Source organism: Gymnoscopelus microlampas (genome assembly GCF_963454915.1).
Source record: "Gymnoscopelus microlampas genome assembly, chromosome: 19".
Lineage (NCBI taxonomy): Eukaryota > Metazoa > Chordata > Actinopteri > Myctophiformes > Myctophidae > Gymnoscopelus > Gymnoscopelus microlampas.
Window position 1 is genome coordinate 10,177,787 of NC_139956.1, and position 22,148 is coordinate 10,199,934.

Here is a 22,148-nt window from a genome sequence, read left to right on the forward strand (position 1 = left end):
AGATAGTTAGCCACAGCAGATGGAAGCGGCTCCGCTCGCGTCTGGATTTGAGAGGCATTAGAACAACGTGCATGCATGTGCACGAGTGTATACTGTATGTGTGTATAGCTGCCCGCGTGCGTTAGTTACTTGTTGTTGGATAACAGCACTAGCAGGGAGTGTTAGCATTCCTCGGAATGGAGATGTTTACTTTTCTACCTGCTGCTGCCCTACTTCTTGCAGGTCCAGGGGCTTGGCGCTGAGGCCACAAATGGAACTTCCCTTTTATTTTCTACCTTAGTACATTGTTATATTAACTCTGCCTGAACCAGGCACGGTTATGCTCGGCTCACCTCATGCTCTGGCCCCGTTACCCGTTGCCAAAGTAAACACGTAGCAACAACGCATGAATGTAAATTGTCAATGGAATGGTAATTCCTTTGGGCACGATGGGGAGAATAAAAACAACAACTAGATATGCTACACTTAAAGTTCTACCCCTTTAGCCCCCCGCCACCCCAACCCCGACCTCATTCATTATCATGGCAACACAAAAAAAGAGAAGGGTGCAATCACTTAAGCCTGGAGGGGCTGAGACGAGTCAACCACATAGATGCCGCCACACCCTCATCCTGCTTCTCACCAGAAATGGACTTTCCAACCTGAAACCCGACACTTATAATTAGTCTTATGATTTTTCCCCCTTGCTCCACCAAAATAACTTTAAAGAGAGAAAAAGAGAGGGCTCCACATGAAGCGGCACTACACTGTTGGAAATCTCCGAGTGCGTTGGGTGGTTTTGCTGTACAGCGACGGGGCCAGTGGCTGTCACGATCATGAAATTTTACTTGACGATTAATTGTCGCACAAATTATTGCGATTAATTATTTAATTGTGTTTTTGGCATTGGACATTGAACATATAAATTACAAGTTACATTTCTGTTTGGCTTTTAGGCTTCATAAACAAAGGTTGCACAGGGCAGACAAATAACTTAAATATACAAATAAATTGCAATACATAATAATATACAATATAAAATTAACTTTATACTTTTAAAAAAAAATAGTGGAATTAGTCGATCTACAAGCTCACAACGCGTTGCGATGCGAAGCATTGTGAGCTTGTATATCAGCTATTTCCACAATTTATTTATTTTATGTTTAAAAATGAATGAACATTTTCCAACATAGAAACAATTATGACAATTATACAAAAATAACTGATTATCTCAAATAATTGCAATCAGCGTTTATGTAATAATTGTGACAGTCCTGTTGTTACCACTTAACATCTCTTTCTGGATGTGGAACAAACAGGGCAGACTGAAGCTCTCCAAATGAATTAGTCACCTTCATCCACTTCCCCCACATCATTGTCACAGTCTCCTGACCTTATGGTCTGGTGCCTAATCCTTCTGGTCATACTAGGAAGTAGGAACCTAAGCTGGCTGGGTGGGATTGGGTACTCATAGGGATGGGGGTTAAATTCAGCCCCCTGGGCAATAGGGTCTAAAGGATACCATTTAGTCCCCACGGGTATTTGGCAGGAACAAGTTTAGGGCGACTCTCACAGGGTCAAAAATAGATGCTTCAGAAGGGAAACGGACAGGACAGGGACAAAATGGATTACTTTGAATCTATGTATGGAGGGAAGTTAGATGGCGATATTTACACAAGCCTAAATGTACTGTCATATCATGATGTTTCATTTAACTTGATATTTTCGTTACTTATCCCTGCATACCAACCAGTCTCTGGTGTGTGAGGAATAGGGCTGTCACCTCATAGTCCAAAAAAATCTATTAATCGTTTGGTTTGGTCGTTTTCTTGAACATTATGAGCACATCTCTTGGAAACTCTATAACCCTTTAATATAGATAGGCCAATAGGTAGTATCCAATAGGTAGTATCCATTGTGAAATCAACATTAGAATATTCAGTTCTCAACCTCACCAACCTGAAAAGTCTGGTCTCTGCTAGATTCTATGTACACATTTAGACAGCTTTGTCTTATTTAGTCAAGGACAGCCCAAGTGTGAAATACCTGTGTCAAACACAGGTCACATAGCATTGTAACCACATAATAAATGGCAGGAGAATCCACCTTTACATCATTTGCATTTCAGGGCACCCTTTACCTTTGGTGTCTTTAGAGATAATATGATACGATGGATACTGGATCAGATCATGAATACAAAAAAAGCTACAGTCAACCTACAGCAAGTACTGTAGGTCGACAGGCATAGTACAAAAATACATACTATACTATTCTGTATTTCAGTACGTTGATAGTGGGTGGAAAGGTTCAAGAAATGGCTCTCTAGGGAAAGTTAGTGTTTAGGCTGCCAGAGCAAAGCTCAGTATATCAATCCCTCGCCACAGTGATGGGGGAATAACTTGGCTGCCCCCTCAAATAGCCATGTTTACGACTTCCACGGTGCGAAGGAGACGAGACCTTGGCAGGGTCTTGCAGTGTGCTGCTGTGCCAAAGACAAGGCCAAAATAATACCAACCACACTCACTCTCCTACAAAGTAGAAACTCTCAGAGTTCAATCAACACTCCAGATGTTACTGTGTATAGCCTGGCTGGAGCCCACTCCAGTTCAAACAAGACACAGTACCTCTGACTCAATGTCATGGAGAAATCATGTCTGAACAAGGCTCCACCTGCAGGTGTGCGTTACAGTGTTAAATGTGGCATGCAGCCCACAGTGTCTCAGACATGTCCAAACTGTTCCCCGGAGGTGATAAAGCAGTTCGGCAGTGCTGTGCCGTTCCTTATTGAGTAACCACTGCACAGTCTTGGCCGCATTCACTTTCAGTGAAGCAGCGGAATTTAATAATAGCATGGATAAGGAAGGCAAACAGTGTGTGTTTAGATTTGGGTGTGATTCAGTTGCAAGACATTTTGGTTTTAGGTCCCTTTCGAAAGCCTGGCATGGCACTGCATGTCCTATAGCTAAATAACAAAGGGCAATAAAAAAAGCTACATGGCCATTGCCAACTAACCCAATGTGTCATGTTACGCATCAATGGACAGCCCCTAATTGGTAGCTGCCTGCTGTCATAAGTGACTGTGACTACATCACCCAGTGGTACTTATATATACTGTATATACGTACCAGTGGTACATATAACAAAACCAACACACATGGCAAAGACTCCAACTTGCCAATCTCTGGATAGAAGTGGCCGGGCAGAGGTATTTTCCGTGGTTATAGTTTGGTCAAACGGCAAGCTCAGCAACCACAGCCACATCTGGTCAACTGGTTATTGGCGGTTATGTATTTGTACCCCGAGCAGCTGACCAATCAACTAACTTCATATAAAGTTTTACTCTGTTAATGTACTTTTTTTCCCAGCTGGTGGGCTGGGAGCCCAAACCAGCCTCTTTAATTGCAATTGAAGAAAAAAATGGGGGGGAAAACAGGCTCTGTAGCAAGAGGGGGAAAAATTCATAATGAACACAATTATAAAATGCCAAACTGCTTGCTCCTAGCATCCTATAATGTTAGCCTAAGGACCTTTCACAAACGCAACTGTTCACCCACACCCGAGCCGGCCCTGTGATGACAGCAAGATAAAAGTGTTTGCCTCTTGCCTGTGTCGCTAATCCCCCACTAATACACCGTTCCAGCTCATCTCCTCAAGTCACAACCCTCCACATCAAACATGAAAGCGTGGAATGCATACCCTAAAAATACATAAAAAAATAAGACAAAGTCAAAAATGTGCTTGACTGTAAAGGCAGTGTTTGCTGGCATCTAGATTAAGATACTTAAAAACAAAACGACCGTCTGTGTAGCACAAACAACAAGGCTCACAAAGGCATAAGTCAGCAATGGTTATTTGAGGGAAGGGAACTGATTAAGCTGTGTGGTGATTCACAAGTTATCACAACAAGGATAGAATAGGCCTATAGGAAGCCGAGAGGGGCAGAGCAAAAACGTACGCAACTATACTTGTCTGTTAAGTTAAGTCTGCTACACGGCCACCTGAAAATAATATCCCATGTTCATCACTGGGGGCTTGATCCACAAAAATCCACAATCTCCATTTGTGCGCGCTACACACAAACACAACTCTCCCCAACCGCGTCAATTCATTTTGAAATGGGTCACTTGCAGAGTGAGCCCAACAGAACGCGGCTTATTCAGTAACTGTGGGAGCCGCTCATCCGTAACTTAACTCCTGATGGAGGGATGACAAGAGCCATCACAGTCCACTTCACAAAGACTCTTTTGGTAACTATGTGCATCTTAATTGGGAGCCACTGTGCATCCTGACATTGAAGCTTCACTGTATTTTTGCTGTATAGTATACAGCAGCACAGTGTGTCATGCAGCGCATGGGAGATCAGTTGGCACTGGGCAAAACATTCCTCTGACAGACCACACAAGCTAACCACTGTACGCCACTCGGTCTCTACAACAGGAGCCACAAAGAGCCCAAAGATGGAAAAGTAGCCGATTAGCCGCTGCAAAAAGGACATCATAAATACACATAAAGATGGCATCGCTCGAGCCAAGGAAGAATGAATTAAAGGCAAAATGATAAATGTTGTGGAAAGAACCCCCCCCTTGCAATTTCACCATGAGACTTACAGAGTTGAGAGTTAAAGTTTGTTCCATGTATGGTGCTGTGTGTGCGCTTGGCTCGTCCTCAGCGATGCTCCACACGCCTGGTGCGTGTAAACGGGTCCATCCGAGAGTGCTCCGTGGTGCACGGTGATTGTCTGTGTGTTTTTCGCAGTTGAGAGGAACGGAGCGCAAGCTCAGAACGAGGCGGAAAGGAGGAGGAGGGTAGGAGGAGAAAGGAGCGTGCAGGATGCACGTGCATGAAGATCCTGACAGCTACTGGGAGTTCAAAAGCTCCCTCTCCCTGCTGCCGCTTCCTCTCTCTCTCCTTCTCTCTGGCTTGCCCACCCTGGCTCTCACTCATTCTCTGCTGTGTGAACTCCCTCCCTTTCTCTCCTGTCTAACCTCCTCCCTCCCTCCATCTCTCCATCTTCCTTAGTTACTGATACGCCCACATAGTGGATCTCTTAGCCGCGGGTGTGCAAAGACAACTGCTTAATGCATCTGCACACCTACAGTAGGAGAGGAATGGAAACCACGCAATTAGATGAGATGGCGCTCTCTATTCCCCCTGGCAGAAACCAAATCACAGCTTACATGAACAACTATTGCATAGATTAACTAATGCTCTTGTAGACTGTACACCAAGACTAGGGATACCATATTTTCAGCCCCCCAAACCAGGACGTTTAATGAACGCATACGTTCGTGCACGCCCATTTATGCACGTTTACACATGCACACATGTATACACACGTATTAGTCATAAGCGTTGAATTCAGACACGCAAAAGCATTGTTCATGTTTTGTGATTGGTTAGGTACTGTGAGCATATATACATGAACAGAACATGATAAACGTTGACCGCAGAACACAGCTATTATTTGAATTTGATAGTGAATGCTTGAAATCGGGACAATCCCGGCCAAACCAGGGCGTATGGTCACCCTAACCAAGACCCCCAGCCGGTGCAGCGGAGGCTCTACAAAACACAGTCAGAATAGCTTGCCAATGGTGTCGTTTCTCAGAACTTTCGGACATGTTTGCACACACACACAGTGTCGTCTGCCAAGCGCTCCAAAGTGGTGCTGAAAGCAGCGAGCCTGCGATGAGGGGGATGCGGGGACACAACGAGTAGCAGCGCTCTGACAAGCTCTGAGCAGAAATGAGGAGAGGGTGATACAAAGTGTCACATTCTTCGACGTGAACAAACATAAGGGGATCTGACAACAAAAGGCTCAGCGTGCAACATCAAGCACGCTCCTGTCGCATCAGCAGCACCGCAGCAATGACAGAGAAAACGAACTTGCATAAAACACACACGAACACACAGAGAATCACATGGTAGAGTTTCTCCCTCTGCTGAAGCAGAAAACAGAACAAAAACAAACACAAATGAAACGACAATTAGAGATTGTATGGCTCTGGCTTGGCATGTAGGCTGCAAAGTTGACTACGTGTGACAGCCTTCATAATGTGGAGGAAAAATAACAAACGTGCCAAGCTGGCTGTTTTGACGCACACCACTGGCCATGGAAAAAGCAACACGACAGGACACATGCGTTTTCTTCTAGGCTTCCCTTAGTTCCCTATATCAGGCAGTGAGGCCACATCCTGGGGTTATCTGCAGGCCAGGGGTCTGGCCTAAGCACTGCTGGTGGACCCTAAACATGTCCCACAGTATCCTTGTGAGTCCAGATGCACACGTTTACCGGGAGCTTATCATCACACTTCTCTGATACACACAAGTTGAAAGTAGTGAAAAAATCATTCACCACAATACACAAGAGAGAGTGCAATCTGTGCATGGCAAAGGCTGACCCGTTTCAGCGAGCAACGATTTTTACAGGTAAATGCAGCTGAAGGTAATTGTGAGAGTGTCTCATTTGTGTGTTTCTGTGTATACTGGAGTTTTCCATGCTGGCACAGTAACTAACACCTAAATGAAATACACCCGCAATCAATGTTATTACCTTTGTGAAAGGGGTCTAACAGTTGCACTATTCTTTTATATGCTTATAACGATATTACACTGGTACCACAACTCTTCATAAACCACAAAGCCCGTGCCGATTCATGAGTCATTACCTGCTAATGTTATTGATCTTGGTCTGCCGTGGCAGAGGCTTTTTCTGATCTCTGGCTGTGAACCCAAGGTGAAGCTCAGCCCTTGAAATAAGAGTCGGGGGGGGGGGGGTTACTGATAGGTGAGGGCCTAATGGCCTTCGGCAACCATAAAACACTCTGCCACGTTATTACCTGAAATGTATAGGACTACCATGACTTAATGGTGAATGGGGGAAATTATGGCTCTCATTTGGATACGGTAACAATTTGAGCAGCTATAGGGGTTCTACACAATGAGAAGCGTGAGTCTGGTGGTACTTTGATGCCTTGATGATTGAAGTGTACAAAAACGGAAAATAAAAACATTGGAAATGTTCATTTGTGGCCTCAAGACACTTCTTTTCATGGTAAAAGGGTCAGGGAAATCCATAAGTCTTCTGTTTGACATTCAAAACTGCACCATTGCTGAATTTATTCGAAATGCAAGTAATCTAAACTATTTAATGGTAATCATCAAGGAGCAGGCTTTGTTTGTTTTAGGCCTAAAACAAACATTTTCATTTTAAGATCAACTAAATCTTAAAACTATTTGAAGCAGAATAAACAGACAAGATAAATTCAATTGCACAGATTACAAAGCATTCCAGCATCCTAACCCATGTAATCTTTGTCAATGTGAGGGTAAATGTCACCACATAAATCATCATAATAACGGATGTTTAATGTTCAACCATAAATGCACCAAACTGTACAGCTCAACCCATGGACAGAAATAATAAACAAATATAGCAGCAAAAAGCAATTATGGGTGCCAACTCACGCAGATGGATGGATGTATGGGTGGGTGGACAGTTGTACAGACAGACAGACGACGGTCTGACAATAAGGACTGCCGGGCATGTTAGAAAGACAGATGGGTAATGTTTGTTTTTCACAGCAAGATTTATAATGACTGTATGCATGCATAGCATGAAACAAGATGGGCTTGTGACAGTCTAACTGACAGTGACTTCCCTGTGGATCTGATGTGAGGAAATGTGAAAACATTCACACAAAAACAAGACAGGAACAAACAACAGTGAGGCACCCATGTGGTAAAATGCAGGGGGTACTTCCATGGCCTAGCGGCAGTATGCATAAGAAATTTGGCGGTTTGCAAGATTAGCCCCAGACAGAGACTCACAAACAGACTCACAGACCAGACCCTCTCCTAGAAGGTTTGAGAGATAAACTCGCAAACCTGAACCTAGACTCACAGACAGACCCATTTCTAGATGGCTCAACCCAGACTCATATTTTGTAAAAGCAACATTTATACATGAATGTCTTTTCTTTGCTTTCAGTCTTTCTCTTTGTGTGTATGTTCTTATGATAAAGGCATGGTTTCTGTAATTGTGTGCGTGTGTGTGCGTGTGCGTGTGCGTGTGTGTGCGTGTGCGTGCGTGCGTGCGTGTGTGTGTGAGAGAGCGAGAGAGAGAGAGAGAATAATAAAAGAGGGGCCACTAATATGAGAGAATGTGAGCATGTAATTCAGTCGCTCAGCACAGCAGTGCTCATTAGCAAGGCCAAACAAACAGGGCCATGCCTCTGGCCCACACAAAGGCCACTTTGTGAGCCACCCCTTGCCGCAAGTGTGGCACCGACTACAGAATTCAAGGCAGCGGAAATGAAAGGTTAGTAAAGTGCTGAAAGTGGAACAGAACAAGAAAGGGGGGATGCTTGGACCAAATGTCCAAATTGATACATGAGCCATTATTTTACTTTTTTGGCGACGTTGTTATCGGCATTTATATAGCTGATGCATCCCGATTCCCTGTTTGGGCATGTCATTGTACAACATTTTCAAAGAATTACAAAAATAGCTGATCTACAAGCTCACAATGTGAACAACAGAACAATAGTTCCGTTAAATCTTTGGGGGACAGATGAGTTTAAAGACACTGTGCCTACCTCAAGGTCGTCCAATGATCGTGCTAGGCTGATACGCTTAGATGAACGGCGCCCACTCCGCCCAGAGGCGTGGACGGCACCCATGCCCCAAAACCTGGAGCCCTGTTGGAGATTCCAGAGAGAAAAGAGTGTTGGTGAGATGACTGATCCAGCTTTGTGTTCAACCGGTACTACTACATAGTGATAGTTACATGCATTATATATCGTTTTTGGTAGTGGCTCCTGAACAGGCATTAGTATACCCACAATGCATTGCACAAAAACGTAAGGTTAGAGATGGTTAAGTTTAGTTAAGAGGTTGGTGTTGGTGGCATGATGTCAAACTCACACATTTGGGGCTTGTAGAAATTGGGTACTGGTTCAGGAGCCGCAACCAGGTTTTTGTTTCGTTTGTGTTTATTAGGGGGGATTGGTTAAATATAAATACCATAGCAGAGAGGTATTCATGTTTTCATATTACCGGTACTTAAAGTTTTGGAAATCAATTCTACAACATGAAAGCATTGTAGAATAGATACTGAGATTTTTCACCCACGTTTCTCCCCATAGATATTGACAGATTTAGGGAGAAGGCCTGACAGCTGAAGATTGGTCGATATCACATCAAGGTGAGTGTACAAGACTGAGCATGAAAAAGTGGTGCAAAAGTGAAAAATGTATTTGATACCAAGTCAATGAAAAAATAAGAAAAAAATGTGGGAGGAAAGAATATATATAATGTATATATCCACTTTTTTATATAGTTTTTCTCCACATAAGATCACAGCACACCACAGGGCTTCACAATCTATAACCCCCTCTATAATTATGATGGAAAATCTAAGCCTAATGGTTTCAGCAAGAATAAAGAATAGAGGATAATTATCACGGTATCACATGGGCTATTCCCGGTAATTTGCTCAGCTTCCTGTGTGAGATTGTCACTGTTATGGATGAGCACATGCTGGGGACCTACTCATGACTCATTCCCACTTATTAATGTGAACATAGGCAGTTTGTTTTCAATGTGCCTGAACAGAGACTGAGAAAAGAAAGTATTTACCACTCATATGATTTCAACAACAAATAAATGTCAGAAGAATGTATAAAATAAACATAATATATAAACAATGTAAGAGAACAACTACATAGCCCAGATTAATGTATGCATTTCGGCTTAAACAGAAGTAATAAGAAAGCTATTCTCCAGAAAACCTCAAAATCTGTGTGAGTATCATTTGCACGCTGTCATCCATCTGTTGAGATAGCTACCATTTCTCAGACAGAGATTTATTTTATCAGCTAGATAGCAGCACAGGGACATCTTGTGGCCATTGAAGAAAACAACACTCCTCTATATGAAAATGGCATCACTGATATACAACAGGTGCCTTCGGAGCTCACCGAGTGTTGAAATGGCAGTATTGTGTTTCATGTAGGTGTCCCCGAAAACGAGACTTAATACCCTTTCACAGTGTGGAAACTCAAAACCCAGTGACCATAAATACTTCCTGTGGCAGAACATTAAAGTGAAGTGAAGCACAGAAACAGATGTTCTATTCTCAGTGTGGCCAGGATAACAGTGGAAATGGTATGTATAAAAATAGTTGAGTACTTACTTTGTTATTGCACAACTTTCCACTCTGTTCTCCTTGGAATCGGTTGGTCCATTCTTCTCTGGAACGAAACATTAAAGATTCTGCTGACTGGTACCGGTCCGAAGGTATCTGGCTCATGGCCGGTGGTAGGACATTAGTGCAAGAACCGGACCAGTTGGTACTGGATACTCCCAGGGAATCTGCATCTCCGTCGCGGCCTCTAGGCCGCTTTGCCTTAGAGAACCACTTCTGGCTACTTCTTAGAGGCCCTCCGAAGAAGTTCTGCTTTTTACCCAAAGGTGGAGGTGGTGGCGGGGGCTTGAACTGAAACTCAAGCCTGGGTGGAGGACCTCCGTAGATGCTTGCCAGAGAGTCTGGGCCGGGTAGAGACTCTGAAAGGGAATGTGTGCTGATACTGCCCATGGGATTAATAACAAAGCTTTGTCCATTCTGGGTGAGGATTGTCGGGTCAACGTCTTCAGTCGGAGGATAATCCCATGGGCAGCTGGGGAGGTGTCCCCCAGGTTGGGGTCTGGGGGCTGTAGGGAAATCCCTGTCGGCTCTCTCCTCAGGGGGGGAGGAGTTGCCAATCCCACTGTCTACGTTGCTGCTGGCACTGCCCTGCTTGCCCGTACTGCTGTTCTCCTCTGCCTGCTGGTGGGCTTCTATATCAAGCTTGACTCTGAGCCTCTCCACAGCCTCCCCCAAGTTGCTGTACAAGACAGACACAAAATGGAGGACATCCGGGGGGGTGTGGGGAAACTCCAGGCATCCCACGGCGTCCGGGTCCGGGGTGCAGTCAAAGCTGAAGCGTCCGGCAATGCCCAGGTGGTCGTCGTGTTTCGCCAACTCGGGATCGATGTAGAAAACATGGCAGGAGGTCCTTAGAGGGCCGTCCTCTGGCACACAGCCATTGGAGACATGCGCTGTGGTGACCAGGCAGAAGAAGCGGCTGTCCTCAGCACACACTGCCCCCAAGACCAGGTTCTCAGCAGGGAAGGCAGCCAGAACTGCTCCTGCATCGTCACAGAGACGCACGCAGTCAAACATGATCTTCATTGTCACAAGGGTGTGAGTGTCCTGCTCGGTGCCCAACTGTCGTATTCGCTCACGGATGGCTTGTAAGCAGACCTCATCTGACTCTTCAGTATACAAGGTCAGTTCTGTAGAGCTCAAGTAGCCCACCACCATGGTCATGTTCAGAATACTCCAATCTGGATTCAGCTCTTCCGGATCAGTGAAAAAAACTGAGTCTGTATCCTCCACCTGAACAGTTTCATCCTTTGACAGTTTGGCGTCAGTGTTCCAGTTCTGCGACCAGTGGGACAGATCAGGCTCGGACACTGGCCTCGGCTTCGCTTTGTTTCCAAGGCCTGAGTTAGGGGATGAGTGACCGGAATGGTCCGAAATGGTGCGGAAAATTCCCACCTTCTGGAAAAGTCCTTTCCTGCTGTCACCAATTCCAAATTCTGCATTATTAAGGATGGTGTTATCCATGGTCTGGTCTTTAACTTGCACAATCAACTGCAATGGCCCTTTGCAGGTGCCAATGAGCTGCACCACAGACTCATGTGTTGCCGTGGACATGTCGGTTCCATTGACAGACATGATGTGATCGCCTTGTTTAAGTCCCACCTGCTCAGCGGGGCTCCCTTCTAGGATGCCACTCATCACGCAGGGCCCATGTCCCGAAATGGTAAAGCCATATCCTGTCCGACCACGGACAACCTCAACTGCCTTGAACTCGCCAGCGGGGTTTAAATCCAAACGCCTCCGTGCGCCCTCAGGCTGTCCCAGCATCCTCATCTTTGCCAGGGGTGTTTGCAAATCCAGGGGGTGGTGGGAACAGTAACACTTGGGTGTCTTCTCATTGCCAATGCAAATGCATTGTTGTCATCCTAAGTGTATCACAGTAGACACAAAGAGAGAAACAAGTTGCAGTTTACCAAACTTAGAAATCTACCGTTGTTGTGTCATGATGTCTTGCACAAAATCATAATTAACTTGCATTTTTATTGTCAAAAATAACTGATGAATTGTCTAATTTGGGAGCTTGTAGATCAGCATTATTTTTTTCTATTCATCATACAAGAAATATATAATAGGGCTTATGTGGTTAATTCCAATTCCTCAATACAGACATAAAGGCCTATTACAGACATAAAGGCGTAAATCCTTTATTTGCCCAAAGTAAAGCTACTGTGCTTTTGAAATAAAGAAGTAAAGTGATTTAACAGAGAATTTAATTGAACAAGCACAAAGCCCCTCTGGCAGCTTGTAAATTAGGCCATTGGCCCATCCCTCTCAACCCACTCACTGCCCAAAACAGACCAGCTGGCCCCTTCCCCTACTCGACGGTGATGGAAAGTAACTAAGTACATTTACTCAAATACCGTACTTAAGTACAATATTTATGTATTTGTACTTTAACGGGGTATTTCCAATTTCCAATACTTTTACTTCTACTCCACTACATTTCAGAAGCAAATATTGTACTTTTACTCCACTACAATTATTTGCAAACTTTAGTTACAATTTTGTAGATTTTTTTGTAGATTACCAATATTACAAAACATACAGTAACCACTTCAGCCATACATTTCGGCCATTTGAAAATAGCCGATATACAAGCTCACAATGCGTTGCATGCAAAGAATTGTGAGCTTGTAGAGCTCGCAAATATTTTTTATAAATGTTTTACATTTGAAAACTTGTGAAATGGGATATTCTGCATAATGAGTACTTTCTACTTTTGGTACTTTAAGAACATTTTGATACCAATACTTTTGTACTTTTACCCCAGAAAATGTTTAATTCCAGACTTTTACTTGTAACAGAGTATTTCTACATTGCAGTATTGATACTTTACTTGAGTACTTTTTCCACCACTGCCCCTACTCAAGAACACAAATCAAAGCCTCTCTGCTGCTCCTCCTCCTCCTCCTCCTCCCCCCTGTTGTGAACTTGTGTTGTGTTTAACATTGTCAAGCACGAATTAATTCAATTACATGTTGAACATATAACATATTTGGCATTAATTATAATGCTATATCAAGTGTAGCTACGCAAATTAGTCACAATAACGCCTTTTAAAGTACAAAATAACAAGTAACTCGCGACGAATAAGTCAAAAGAAATCTCTGGAAATGTATTTTAATGTTTACCTTTTCGAGTTCGGTAAAGTCCCGGAAAAGTCTTAATAAATACTTTTTTCAGTGTAGTCACAATGGGGCTGGTGATCAAACACAAGTTGTGCTTTATAAGTTTAGCATTTAAAAATGTCCCCAGTCTCCGTGATTGTGTAGTAGTAGTCCATATGGCACTGTGTGTGACTGCTGCACCTCCTCCACACACTGTGGTGGCCGTGGCGTGGATTAACAAAGCGTCTTTCATAGTAACCATGACACCTAACGTCTCCGGACGACCGGACCACGTGGTCTCCATCGTTGCCAGATATTGTGAGATAAATAAGCAGCCAGGTCTATGAAAACAAGCCCAAAAGAAGCAACTAGGCTGAGCACTTTAAACAACTTTAGTTTATAGTACTTCTTTGGCTATCTACAAGCTCACAAAATGCGACGCGTTGTGAACTTCTGCTATTTTCAAAAATGTCTTTAAAATAAAAAGTGAAATAATATTTGAAATATATTTGAAAAGAAAAAAAAAATCAGATGGGGGTCTGCGGAGAAATACATTAATTTGGGGTATATAGCCTACCTTGACATGCAAATGTTTGAGGACTGTTTAAACAATAATTAAAATATAGTATACAAAATAAATAACTAGGCTACACTTTAAAAACAAGCCCAAAAAAACGCAACCCGCAACTAATATTTACAAGCAAAAACAAGCCCAAAGTCGCTTATAATAAGCAGACATGGCAACGCTGGTGGCGTCTGCTACTCGCCAATCAACACGTGTGTCATATTCAATATTCAAACACATGGGAAGCGTTCCTATTGGTTGTGGTTTAACCACACATGACAAGTCAAAACAATGTTATCTTTTTAGCATACAATGACTGACATGACGCACGACTTCTGTGGTTAAATACATGTTGCCAGAGTTACATATTAAAATGTAACCGCTGACAACCAACTGAAACATAACAATGTTTGTATCTGATTCTGATACCTTATGATAAAAACTATTAGGCTACCAAACCGATAGGCTACTTGTGTAACAAATTAAATGACAGTTAAAGGGATATTTCACTTTCAAGTAAAAAAAAAAACATTCAAAAATATATATATAAAAAGAATAAAATATAACTGGGGGGAAAAATATATATATTTAAGAAGGACATTCTAATGCGTGCGGGGGCCGTGATTTTTCCATTACTTTTTTCATATATTGAAATGATATATATTTAACCTATTACCGCTACTACAGCCATAAAACATTACCTATGTGTATTATTGCCCAAGTTCTATGGTTCTATTCATTATGCGGTCGCTCCCTTCCGTATGATCGTCTTCCAGGCTGGGGCAGAGATCAATGTTTAACAACGGTTTGGAAACAATAGGCTACATAGTGACTAAAGGGCTGCAACGGTCGCAACAAGGACACAAAAGTCACATGCAGTGGTGTAAAGTACATTTACTCAAGTACAGTACTGAAGTACACTTTCGATCATGTTTTACTTTACTGGAGTGTTTCCAAGCAATTTTCAATACTTTTACTTCTACTCCACTACATCTCAGAGGCAAATATTGTACTTTTGATACACTACAATTATTTGACAACTTTAGTTAGCCTACTAGTTACTTTGTAGATTTTGATTACAAAACATACATTAACCACTTCAGCCCTATGCATAGGCTATTTGAAAATAGATGATCTACAAGCCTGTAGATCTGCTATTTTCAAAGCATGTTTATACATTTAGAAACGTGTGGAATGGGACATTCTTCAGAATGAGTTGGCCACTTTTACTTTCATTTCTTAAGTATATTTTAATGTCAATAATTTTGTACTTTTACGTAAGTACATTTTGAATACCTGACTTTTATTTGTGACAGAGTATTTCTACATTGTGGTATTCGTACTTTTACTTAAGTACAAAATGTGAGTACTTAAGCTTCCACCACTGGACACATGCTGGGGTTATTACATGTGCACAGTTTAAATAAACACAGATGGAACTGTCATCAGTTTCACTTTATTCAATGCGTCAATGCCAAGGTGAATAACATTAACTTTAGGAATTCACATGTGGCATGGTTCAGAGTTTAGAGCATGGCTACGATTAGCAGCCTACTAAAAATTGAATGAGAGAACTTCAGACAAAAATGGCTTGTTTGTGCATAAGTAAGAAGCTGCTTTTTTTGTGTCTCTTAATGGTTAAGTGAGCATTCTTACAAGCTGATGGACAGATTATTTTAGGTGGTATCAATTTCTATGCCAGACTAATCAGCTTCCACTTGATCCTATTTTCACTTCATTCTCTATATGGACACATAGCTATATACATCACAGATCAGATACATTATTGGCTATGGTAAATATGTGTTGCATTCAAGAAATGAATTACTTCAAAACACTTCAAAACGAGAATTAATATATTCTAATCTAGGCTCTATCGTGTTTTCCAGTATGCTGACACATTGCTTCTATAATCCTTGGAGCGAAATTATATTAGGCATATATAATTTAGGCCTATTTAATAATCGTGGACGTCAAATCAATAACTGGAATAGAGGTTCTATACAGTAAAAATCCAGAGTGCAAATGTATCTCTGAGCCTATTTTTACACTCTCAGAGGTAAATTTGGATTACACTGTGTAACTAGTTTCACAATGAGCAAATTATGCTGAAACAAAGGCGATTAAGGCAAACCAATAGGTTACAGTACTTCCGCACTGTGTATAATAGTGGTCGGTCACAAATTAAAGTACAGTGATGAAAAGCTGCTCAAGTCTTTATACAGTAGATATATGTAAATCAAGTGCAACAGCTTCTGCCATCAATGTGTGATGATTGTGTATCATATGAAGGGAACACCCCTCTACTTTAGTATATGTTATCCTTATGGCCTATGACAGTCCAATGAGTGTAGTGAGCAACTGAATTGAATTTTATATCCAAATGAGTTTTATAACTAGTGATGCAATCAGTTCCTTTGCAGAATATTTTCCTCATTAGTAGAATATGATTCTTGATGTGACACATTTGAGTTAATATTGTATAGAACTGTAGTGCCAGAGATTAATGGTCTCTTGTGACAGCAATACTGAATGGTCATTAATTCAGTCTGAACGGTCATAGAGCATAATAGTAACTTATTTGGAAGCTTAAAATAACCACTTAAACCCTATATACTTTGTTGACTGGAGTCCCCCTCCTCTACACTAAATATCTTTGCAGAAAATAACCGATCTACCAGCTCACAACGTGGCACATTGTGAGCTTGAAGAGCTGCTGTTTCCGCTGAATGTCTGCCCCAAAATAGGGACACTAGGGTTTATGTGGTAAGAGGTATTCCCAATCACCAGAAATACAAAAAGAAGAAATATACGTACTGTACATACACACACATGAATAGCAGCTTAGGTTGCGTAACTTGTAGTTAAGATTTTCTTAACCTCTCTTAAATCACAAAAATATCAGGTCTTGTGAGGTTACTAACGTACATTTTTACACTACCAGAGTTCAATTAACAGTCAATCATAATTTGGTACAAACCTAGTTCTTTGTGTGGAGGGATGGGTATGTTAGTGAGGGTTTCAAGTGGACATATCACATCACAGATATGTAACAGAATGAGGTCAATGGATCCTCCAGAAGTCTCAACAGGCATTTGTCTCAGTCCCACCTCACTTAATACACTCTGCACTGATCAGACATATACCTAGACCTAATAATACCATAACAGGATTGAACATTGATTAATCTCAAATTTGGATAAAATATATTCCACTCCTTGTGCAAGGATGTTTTAGTCGAGGCCAGCCAGTGAGCTTTCACCCCTTTCCTGTGTCTTTGACCCCACTCGGGCCCCACGATGTTGACGGTGCAGCGGGCGGCTGGATCATCTTCTCAAGAAGGTTCATCATACGCTCCTGGAGCTGCAGACACTGGACCTGGAGGAAGTTCTGCTGGTGCATGGCCCTGCGGACCTCCCGGCACGTCTCCTCCATGGCATGGCTCACCCTCTTCTGCTCCTGCAGCATGGCCTGCATCACCTTCAGCTTCTTCTTCTTCAAGGACAGCTGTTTGATGCCAGCGGCGCTCCTCCTCTTGGCTGGAGTACGATGGGAGCTGGAAGTTAAGAGAAAGATATATTTTTTACAGGGTGGCCCCTAGGAAGCGAGCGAGCGAGCGAGCGTCCGTCCGTCCGTCCGTCCTTCCGTCCGTCCGTGTGAGTATGTGTGTGTGTGTCCGCAGCTAATCTCAAAAACCCACTGGACCGATCAGCACCAAATTTCCACTACCGGAAGGTAGGCTATATTGTGAATTTATTCACAATATTCACAAAAAAGTTATATTAACTTTTTAAATTTATTTTGAAGGTTGGATTGGGCTGAAACTTTGCCCAAATGTAAGTGACTGATGTCATAGTTGACTGACAGACATCATATGTCTGAAGAGCAGTGTGTTCGAAACGTCACTCAGCCCACTCAGGTAGTACAAAAATAGATATTTCAAAAGGGATATAGGTCCCTTTTGAAATATGTATTTTTCTTTATGTTCGTCATCATAGACTAGCCACATGACATCAGAGATCCATAGGATGCCACGCCATTATTAGACCCTGTCTTGTTGTATTGGGGTAGCACTATATGTCCAAGTCAAACAGGCATTTTAATATGAAGTCTCTCCCAAACCCACAAGAACGAAATCTGATGCTGTTCCACATCAAATTAATTGTAAAAGACTGTTTAGTGATGAAGGCGCCCAGAAAAACACTTAAAACTTGTAAGCTTGTAACTTGTAATGTTGTAGTGATTCTCACTACAAAATGAATAACTGTCGGCCTACTTGCATCTCAACCACTTGGTGGAATGAATGTATGCCCTGAACCCCCCAGAGTGGCACTGCCACCATCAACCAGTTGTTATCAGTAACAACAGTCTGTTATTGTATGGGAGGGGTGGGGTCTATAATAGACTCCACCCCTCACTTGCTCAACATGCAACCCAAGCTTGCATGTGACTGTGTGTTCGACTCTTGTCATGATGACTCTATAGTCTCCGTTACCTGGAGTCAAGCGTGTGCAGACTGTGCACGCTGTCCGAGCTCATGAAGTCGTCCACTTCTTGCTTCATCTCCACCTCGTCGGAGGAGCCCGTGTACTCCGGCATGAACCCCATCATGCCCTCTGCGGCAGCGTGGGAGGTGGACGAGGAGCCGGCAGTGGAGGCCTGAAACTCAAAGGAGCTGACCCTCCCGTTCTCCATTGGCTTGGATAGAATCTTCTCGATGGGCTTGTAATACGGCCAGTCGGGTACCTCTCCACTCTCCCCGGAGTTGCATTTTAATTTCCTGTCAGAACAAAAATAAATCCGTATTCGCATTGTGGGGAAAACTTTCACAGAAAATAGCAGATCGACAAGCTCACAATGCGTCGCGGCATAACGCATTGTGAGCTTGTCGATCGGCTATTTTCAGCTGAGGTTTTCCCCACAATAACAGAAAACAGAGCATACACTAGCAGAGGGCCCTGAGGGCCTCCGCTCAACCATATGTGGTTTAAGTGGTTAAGGTTTATAAAAGGAGTTAGACATTACAGCATGCCCCCCCAAAAATGCCACAATTCTGCAGGAAAGCTATAGGTCAAATCCACCAAACTAAGTAGATTCTCCTTTTTTTTTTTAAATCTACACTTGCCTGTACTGGAAAGACATGTTTGTGATTTTCATCTTGATCTCTTCTTTGTGGCGCTGTTCTCCGGTCAGCTCAAAGAACCTCTGGGACATCTTCTCGTACACCTTGGCGTTCCTCTTGCTCATCTTCAGGTCCACGTGGTGCTCCTCCCACACGTACAGGAGGGCTTTCATTTCACTGTCGGTCCAATTTCGGGCCCGCCTGTGCTTTTCACTGTGGCCCGGCACAAGGTAGCTGAAACTGTCCTCTGAAGCCATTTTGAAATGCTTTTCTTCCTCTGAAGCCATTTTGAAATGCTTTCCTTCTATTTCTGCTAACAAAAATAGAAGATTAGTGGTGAGTTTGAAAGCCTTTCCCTGTGCTATAATGTCTCTGGGGCTCTGCAGGGAGAGAGAGGCAGAGATCTCCGAAAACAGGCGCTGTGTGTGTGTGCCCTCCCCCCTTTGAGCTTAGCTGAAAGAGAACTCAAAATGGGGCCTACGGCAGGAGAGGGATCTGCTTAAAAGCTTTTAGTGTGGGTTTTCGTCACTGCTGATGTCAAGTTGCCGTGGCAACGGTGAAGTAGGCCCTCCATTTTCCCTCCCCCTCCCTGTTCTAGCCACTCCCATGTTCTCTCTCTGTCCCCCTCTCCCTCGCTCTGCACTGGCAGCACAAAAAGCTTTTAAGCTGAAAGCAAGGCAACACATGTCGGTGCAAGAGATTGCTGTGAAAACTGGTTTGAAATATAACCCACAGGGGAGGGGGGGGGGAGAAAGCGAGAGAGCAGATTCTAGTTTCCTTGGCAACAGGACTTTGAGCCTGGCATTCAGCCAGGAAATTGCTCTCTTTAAAAGCTTTTAATAATAGACAAGCCCATTGAGAGAAGGATTTGCATCACAAGAACTATTCCCATGTAGAGATACACGTAAATAACAAGCAGAAGCTCTGCTCTCAACCAGTGTGGCACACAGTGGGAGAGGAACAAAATGTGCCAATATCCTGCAGTGATAAACAATGGTAACTCCTGGAATGATATACATGGCCAGGGCTGGCTGACTGTTTTATCAGTATTCTTTTGTTACCGTCGGTCAGTGACAAGGGGCTCTGCTGATTTGCCACTGGCTTTCTTCAACCAGTTGAGCATTCTTCCCCTCCCCCACTCCACCTGGCATCACAGGGGGGTAGGTCTGGACTTTCAACTTGTAAATATTAAGACTTAGCTTGCCCTGTCTACTCCTTTTGTCTATCATATAATAGAGATATTGATAGGTACTACAACCCCTGTCTCTATATCAGATAATGTCTATCTGTGCACTGACATTTCTCTCTCTTTCTCTCTCTCCCTCTCTCCCTTTGACCACTTCTTTCTAACTCCAATTTTCTTATCAAAGAATATGTACAACTATGTATGCACCATGAGAGAGAGTAAATGTGTATGTGTATAAATATATATATGTATATATATGTATATATGTATATATGTATATATATATATGTATACACACGTGCACACACACACACGCACGCACGCACGCACGCACGTGTTACACGGTAGTGTGAACAATAAAATAGCCAAAGGCTTTGGTTCTAAACAGTGACCAGAAATGGGGAAATACCACACAAAACCACACAGTAGGCAGGAGTACAAAAAGTCAATGTTCGTTTATTCAACCTAAAATCTAATAAAAAGACAGGGCAGTGACTTTTGAGGGGAATGCAAATAGTTCAATGGCCAACTTTTCAAAAGGGGGGGGAGTGTCTTCAGAGTCGTCCACTTAGTTCCATAAAGCACTGTAAGATACAGAGTCAATTAGTGCCACAGGTTCCAGGATAACATCCCATCCAAACATTCAAATGTCCGTTGCCAGTAACATCCAATGGTAGCAGTAAAGTGTCTTGTGCCAGGAATATCCAACTACAGTAGTGCAAGTGCCAATACATGGGTTTGTACTTCCCTTTCCATTGGGGTTCAGTTGGTTCCTGCCTGAGGCCCGTCCTCCCTCCTCTGACCTTGCTGGGGGTCTGTGCACGTCCGTGGTCTCAACAAAATCTGGCTTCCTCTGCAGCAGTGGCCTTTTTATAGCAGAGCCTACCAGCCTGGCACCAATTGCAGCCTGCAACAGTGATTAGCTCCTGCCCTGCACCTTTCCAATTGGGGAGGAGTCCTGCATGCTGAGCTATTACAGCATTAGACTGGCTTTCAAATCACTGCAACTCAAAATAACATATTAAAGTCAAGAAAACATGCACACAACGTCAAAAATAATACAAGCCAGCTAAATAAATAGTCTGTCCGCACGCACGCACGCACGCACGCACGCACGCACGCACGCACGCACGCACGCACGCACGCACGCACACACACACACACACACACACACACACACACACACACTGTATATATGATAGAGGTTCGGGCTTATGTCGCACCACTGATGATATGCCCATATATGGAGATCTCTGTATCTGTCAGTCCATGTCCCTTCTATGCCCAGACAGTATATGAAGATCCCTGTATCTGTCAGTCCTTGTCCCTTTTTGGGCGGTGTAGCCGCCCTAAGTGGGGTTGGGACACCTCATTAGTACACCCCTAGCTGTACTGTGATTGGCTGACTCTATTGGCTGACTCTATTCAGCACTGTGATTGGCTAGCGAGACACATGATGAAATTAATAACCTATAAATAGGACTATGCACTTTTAAAAAAACACTTTTTTTTAAAAGTGAGCTTCCATCACTGTGATGACCACTGTGATGACCACACCACCCACTTCACACTGGGTGTGATTTTTATGCCCATATATGACAATCCCTGATGTCATCATATGGGCATTCCGGGAATGCAACATTCCGGGAATGCAACAAATCAGTCAGCTCCATATAAGGGCACAAAAGGGGGTATGCCATTCCCCCTTTTGTGCCCATATATGGAGCTGACTGATTTGTTTGCGCCTGATGCCTGATATATAGACCTTATGTGGATTATGCGGTCGACACACGCTGACACTTTGCACCTTAATCCCATGTACAATGCACTGTCCTTTGTTTTTCTCACACCTTATATAGCATATCTCATGTACAATATCGGCTGGTATGCTCACATACCTTTATGTCTAACTCAGGTACTTACCGGACTTTATGTCTTACCTCAGGTGCTATGTGTAAATATATAGATAATTTGTTTGTTTT

The 22,148-nt window shown here is 43.1% G+C and overlaps 2 protein-coding genes across 3 annotated transcripts in view; both read right to left on the reverse strand.

Moving 5' to 3' along the window:
• The window catches only part of LOC311034645 (regulator of G-protein signaling 12-like), a 48,129-nt gene extending 34,636 nt beyond the window's left edge, over positions 1-13,493 (reverse strand). The window contains exons 1-3 of one of the 2 annotated variants that reach the window (XM_084042572.1): positions 13,318-13,492; positions 10,175-12,051; positions 8,577-8,678 (exon numbers count right to left, since the gene is read on the reverse strand). In XM_084042572.1, the coding sequence (XP_083898698.1) occupies positions 8,577-8,678; positions 10,175-11,959 (1,887 nt within the window). In that variant the 5' untranslated portion in view covers positions 11,960-12,051; positions 13,318-13,492. Of the gene's footprint in view, positions 1-8,576; positions 8,679-10,174; positions 12,052-13,317 lie in introns of both variants that reach the window. The other variant, XM_084042573.1, reaches the window with a different exon arrangement.
• Positions 13,494-15,361: 1,868 nt separating this feature from the next.
• Positions 15,362-19,374, reverse strand: msantd1 (Myb/SANT-like DNA-binding domain containing 1). The gene is made up of 3 exons (XM_084042931.1): positions 18,984-19,374; positions 18,354-18,638; positions 15,362-17,414 (listed from the first exon to the last, which is right to left on the reverse strand). Exons 1-3 carry the CDS (start codon positions 19,265-19,267, stop codon positions 17,117-17,119), a joined length of 867 nt encoding a protein of 288 aa, XP_083899057.1. The 5' UTR covers positions 19,268-19,374; the 3' UTR covers positions 15,362-17,116.
• Between the last annotated feature and the right edge of the window lie 2,774 nt (positions 19,375-22,148).

Bases quoted from the DNA above. Each gene is read 5' to 3' on its own strand.
- msantd1 (XM_084042931.1), bottom strand. From the start codon at position 19,267: ATGGCTTCAGAGGAAGAAAAGCATTTCAAAATGGCTTCAGAGGACAGT. The intron at 18,639-18,983 runs GCAAGTGTAGAT...TTGTTCTGACAG, and splicing joins AACATGTCTTTCCAGTACAG to GAAATTAAAATGCAACTCCG. The intron at 17,415-18,353 runs GTAACGGAGACT...CTTAACTTCCAG, and splicing joins CTGCACACGCTTGACTCCAG to CTCCCATCGTACTCCAGCCA.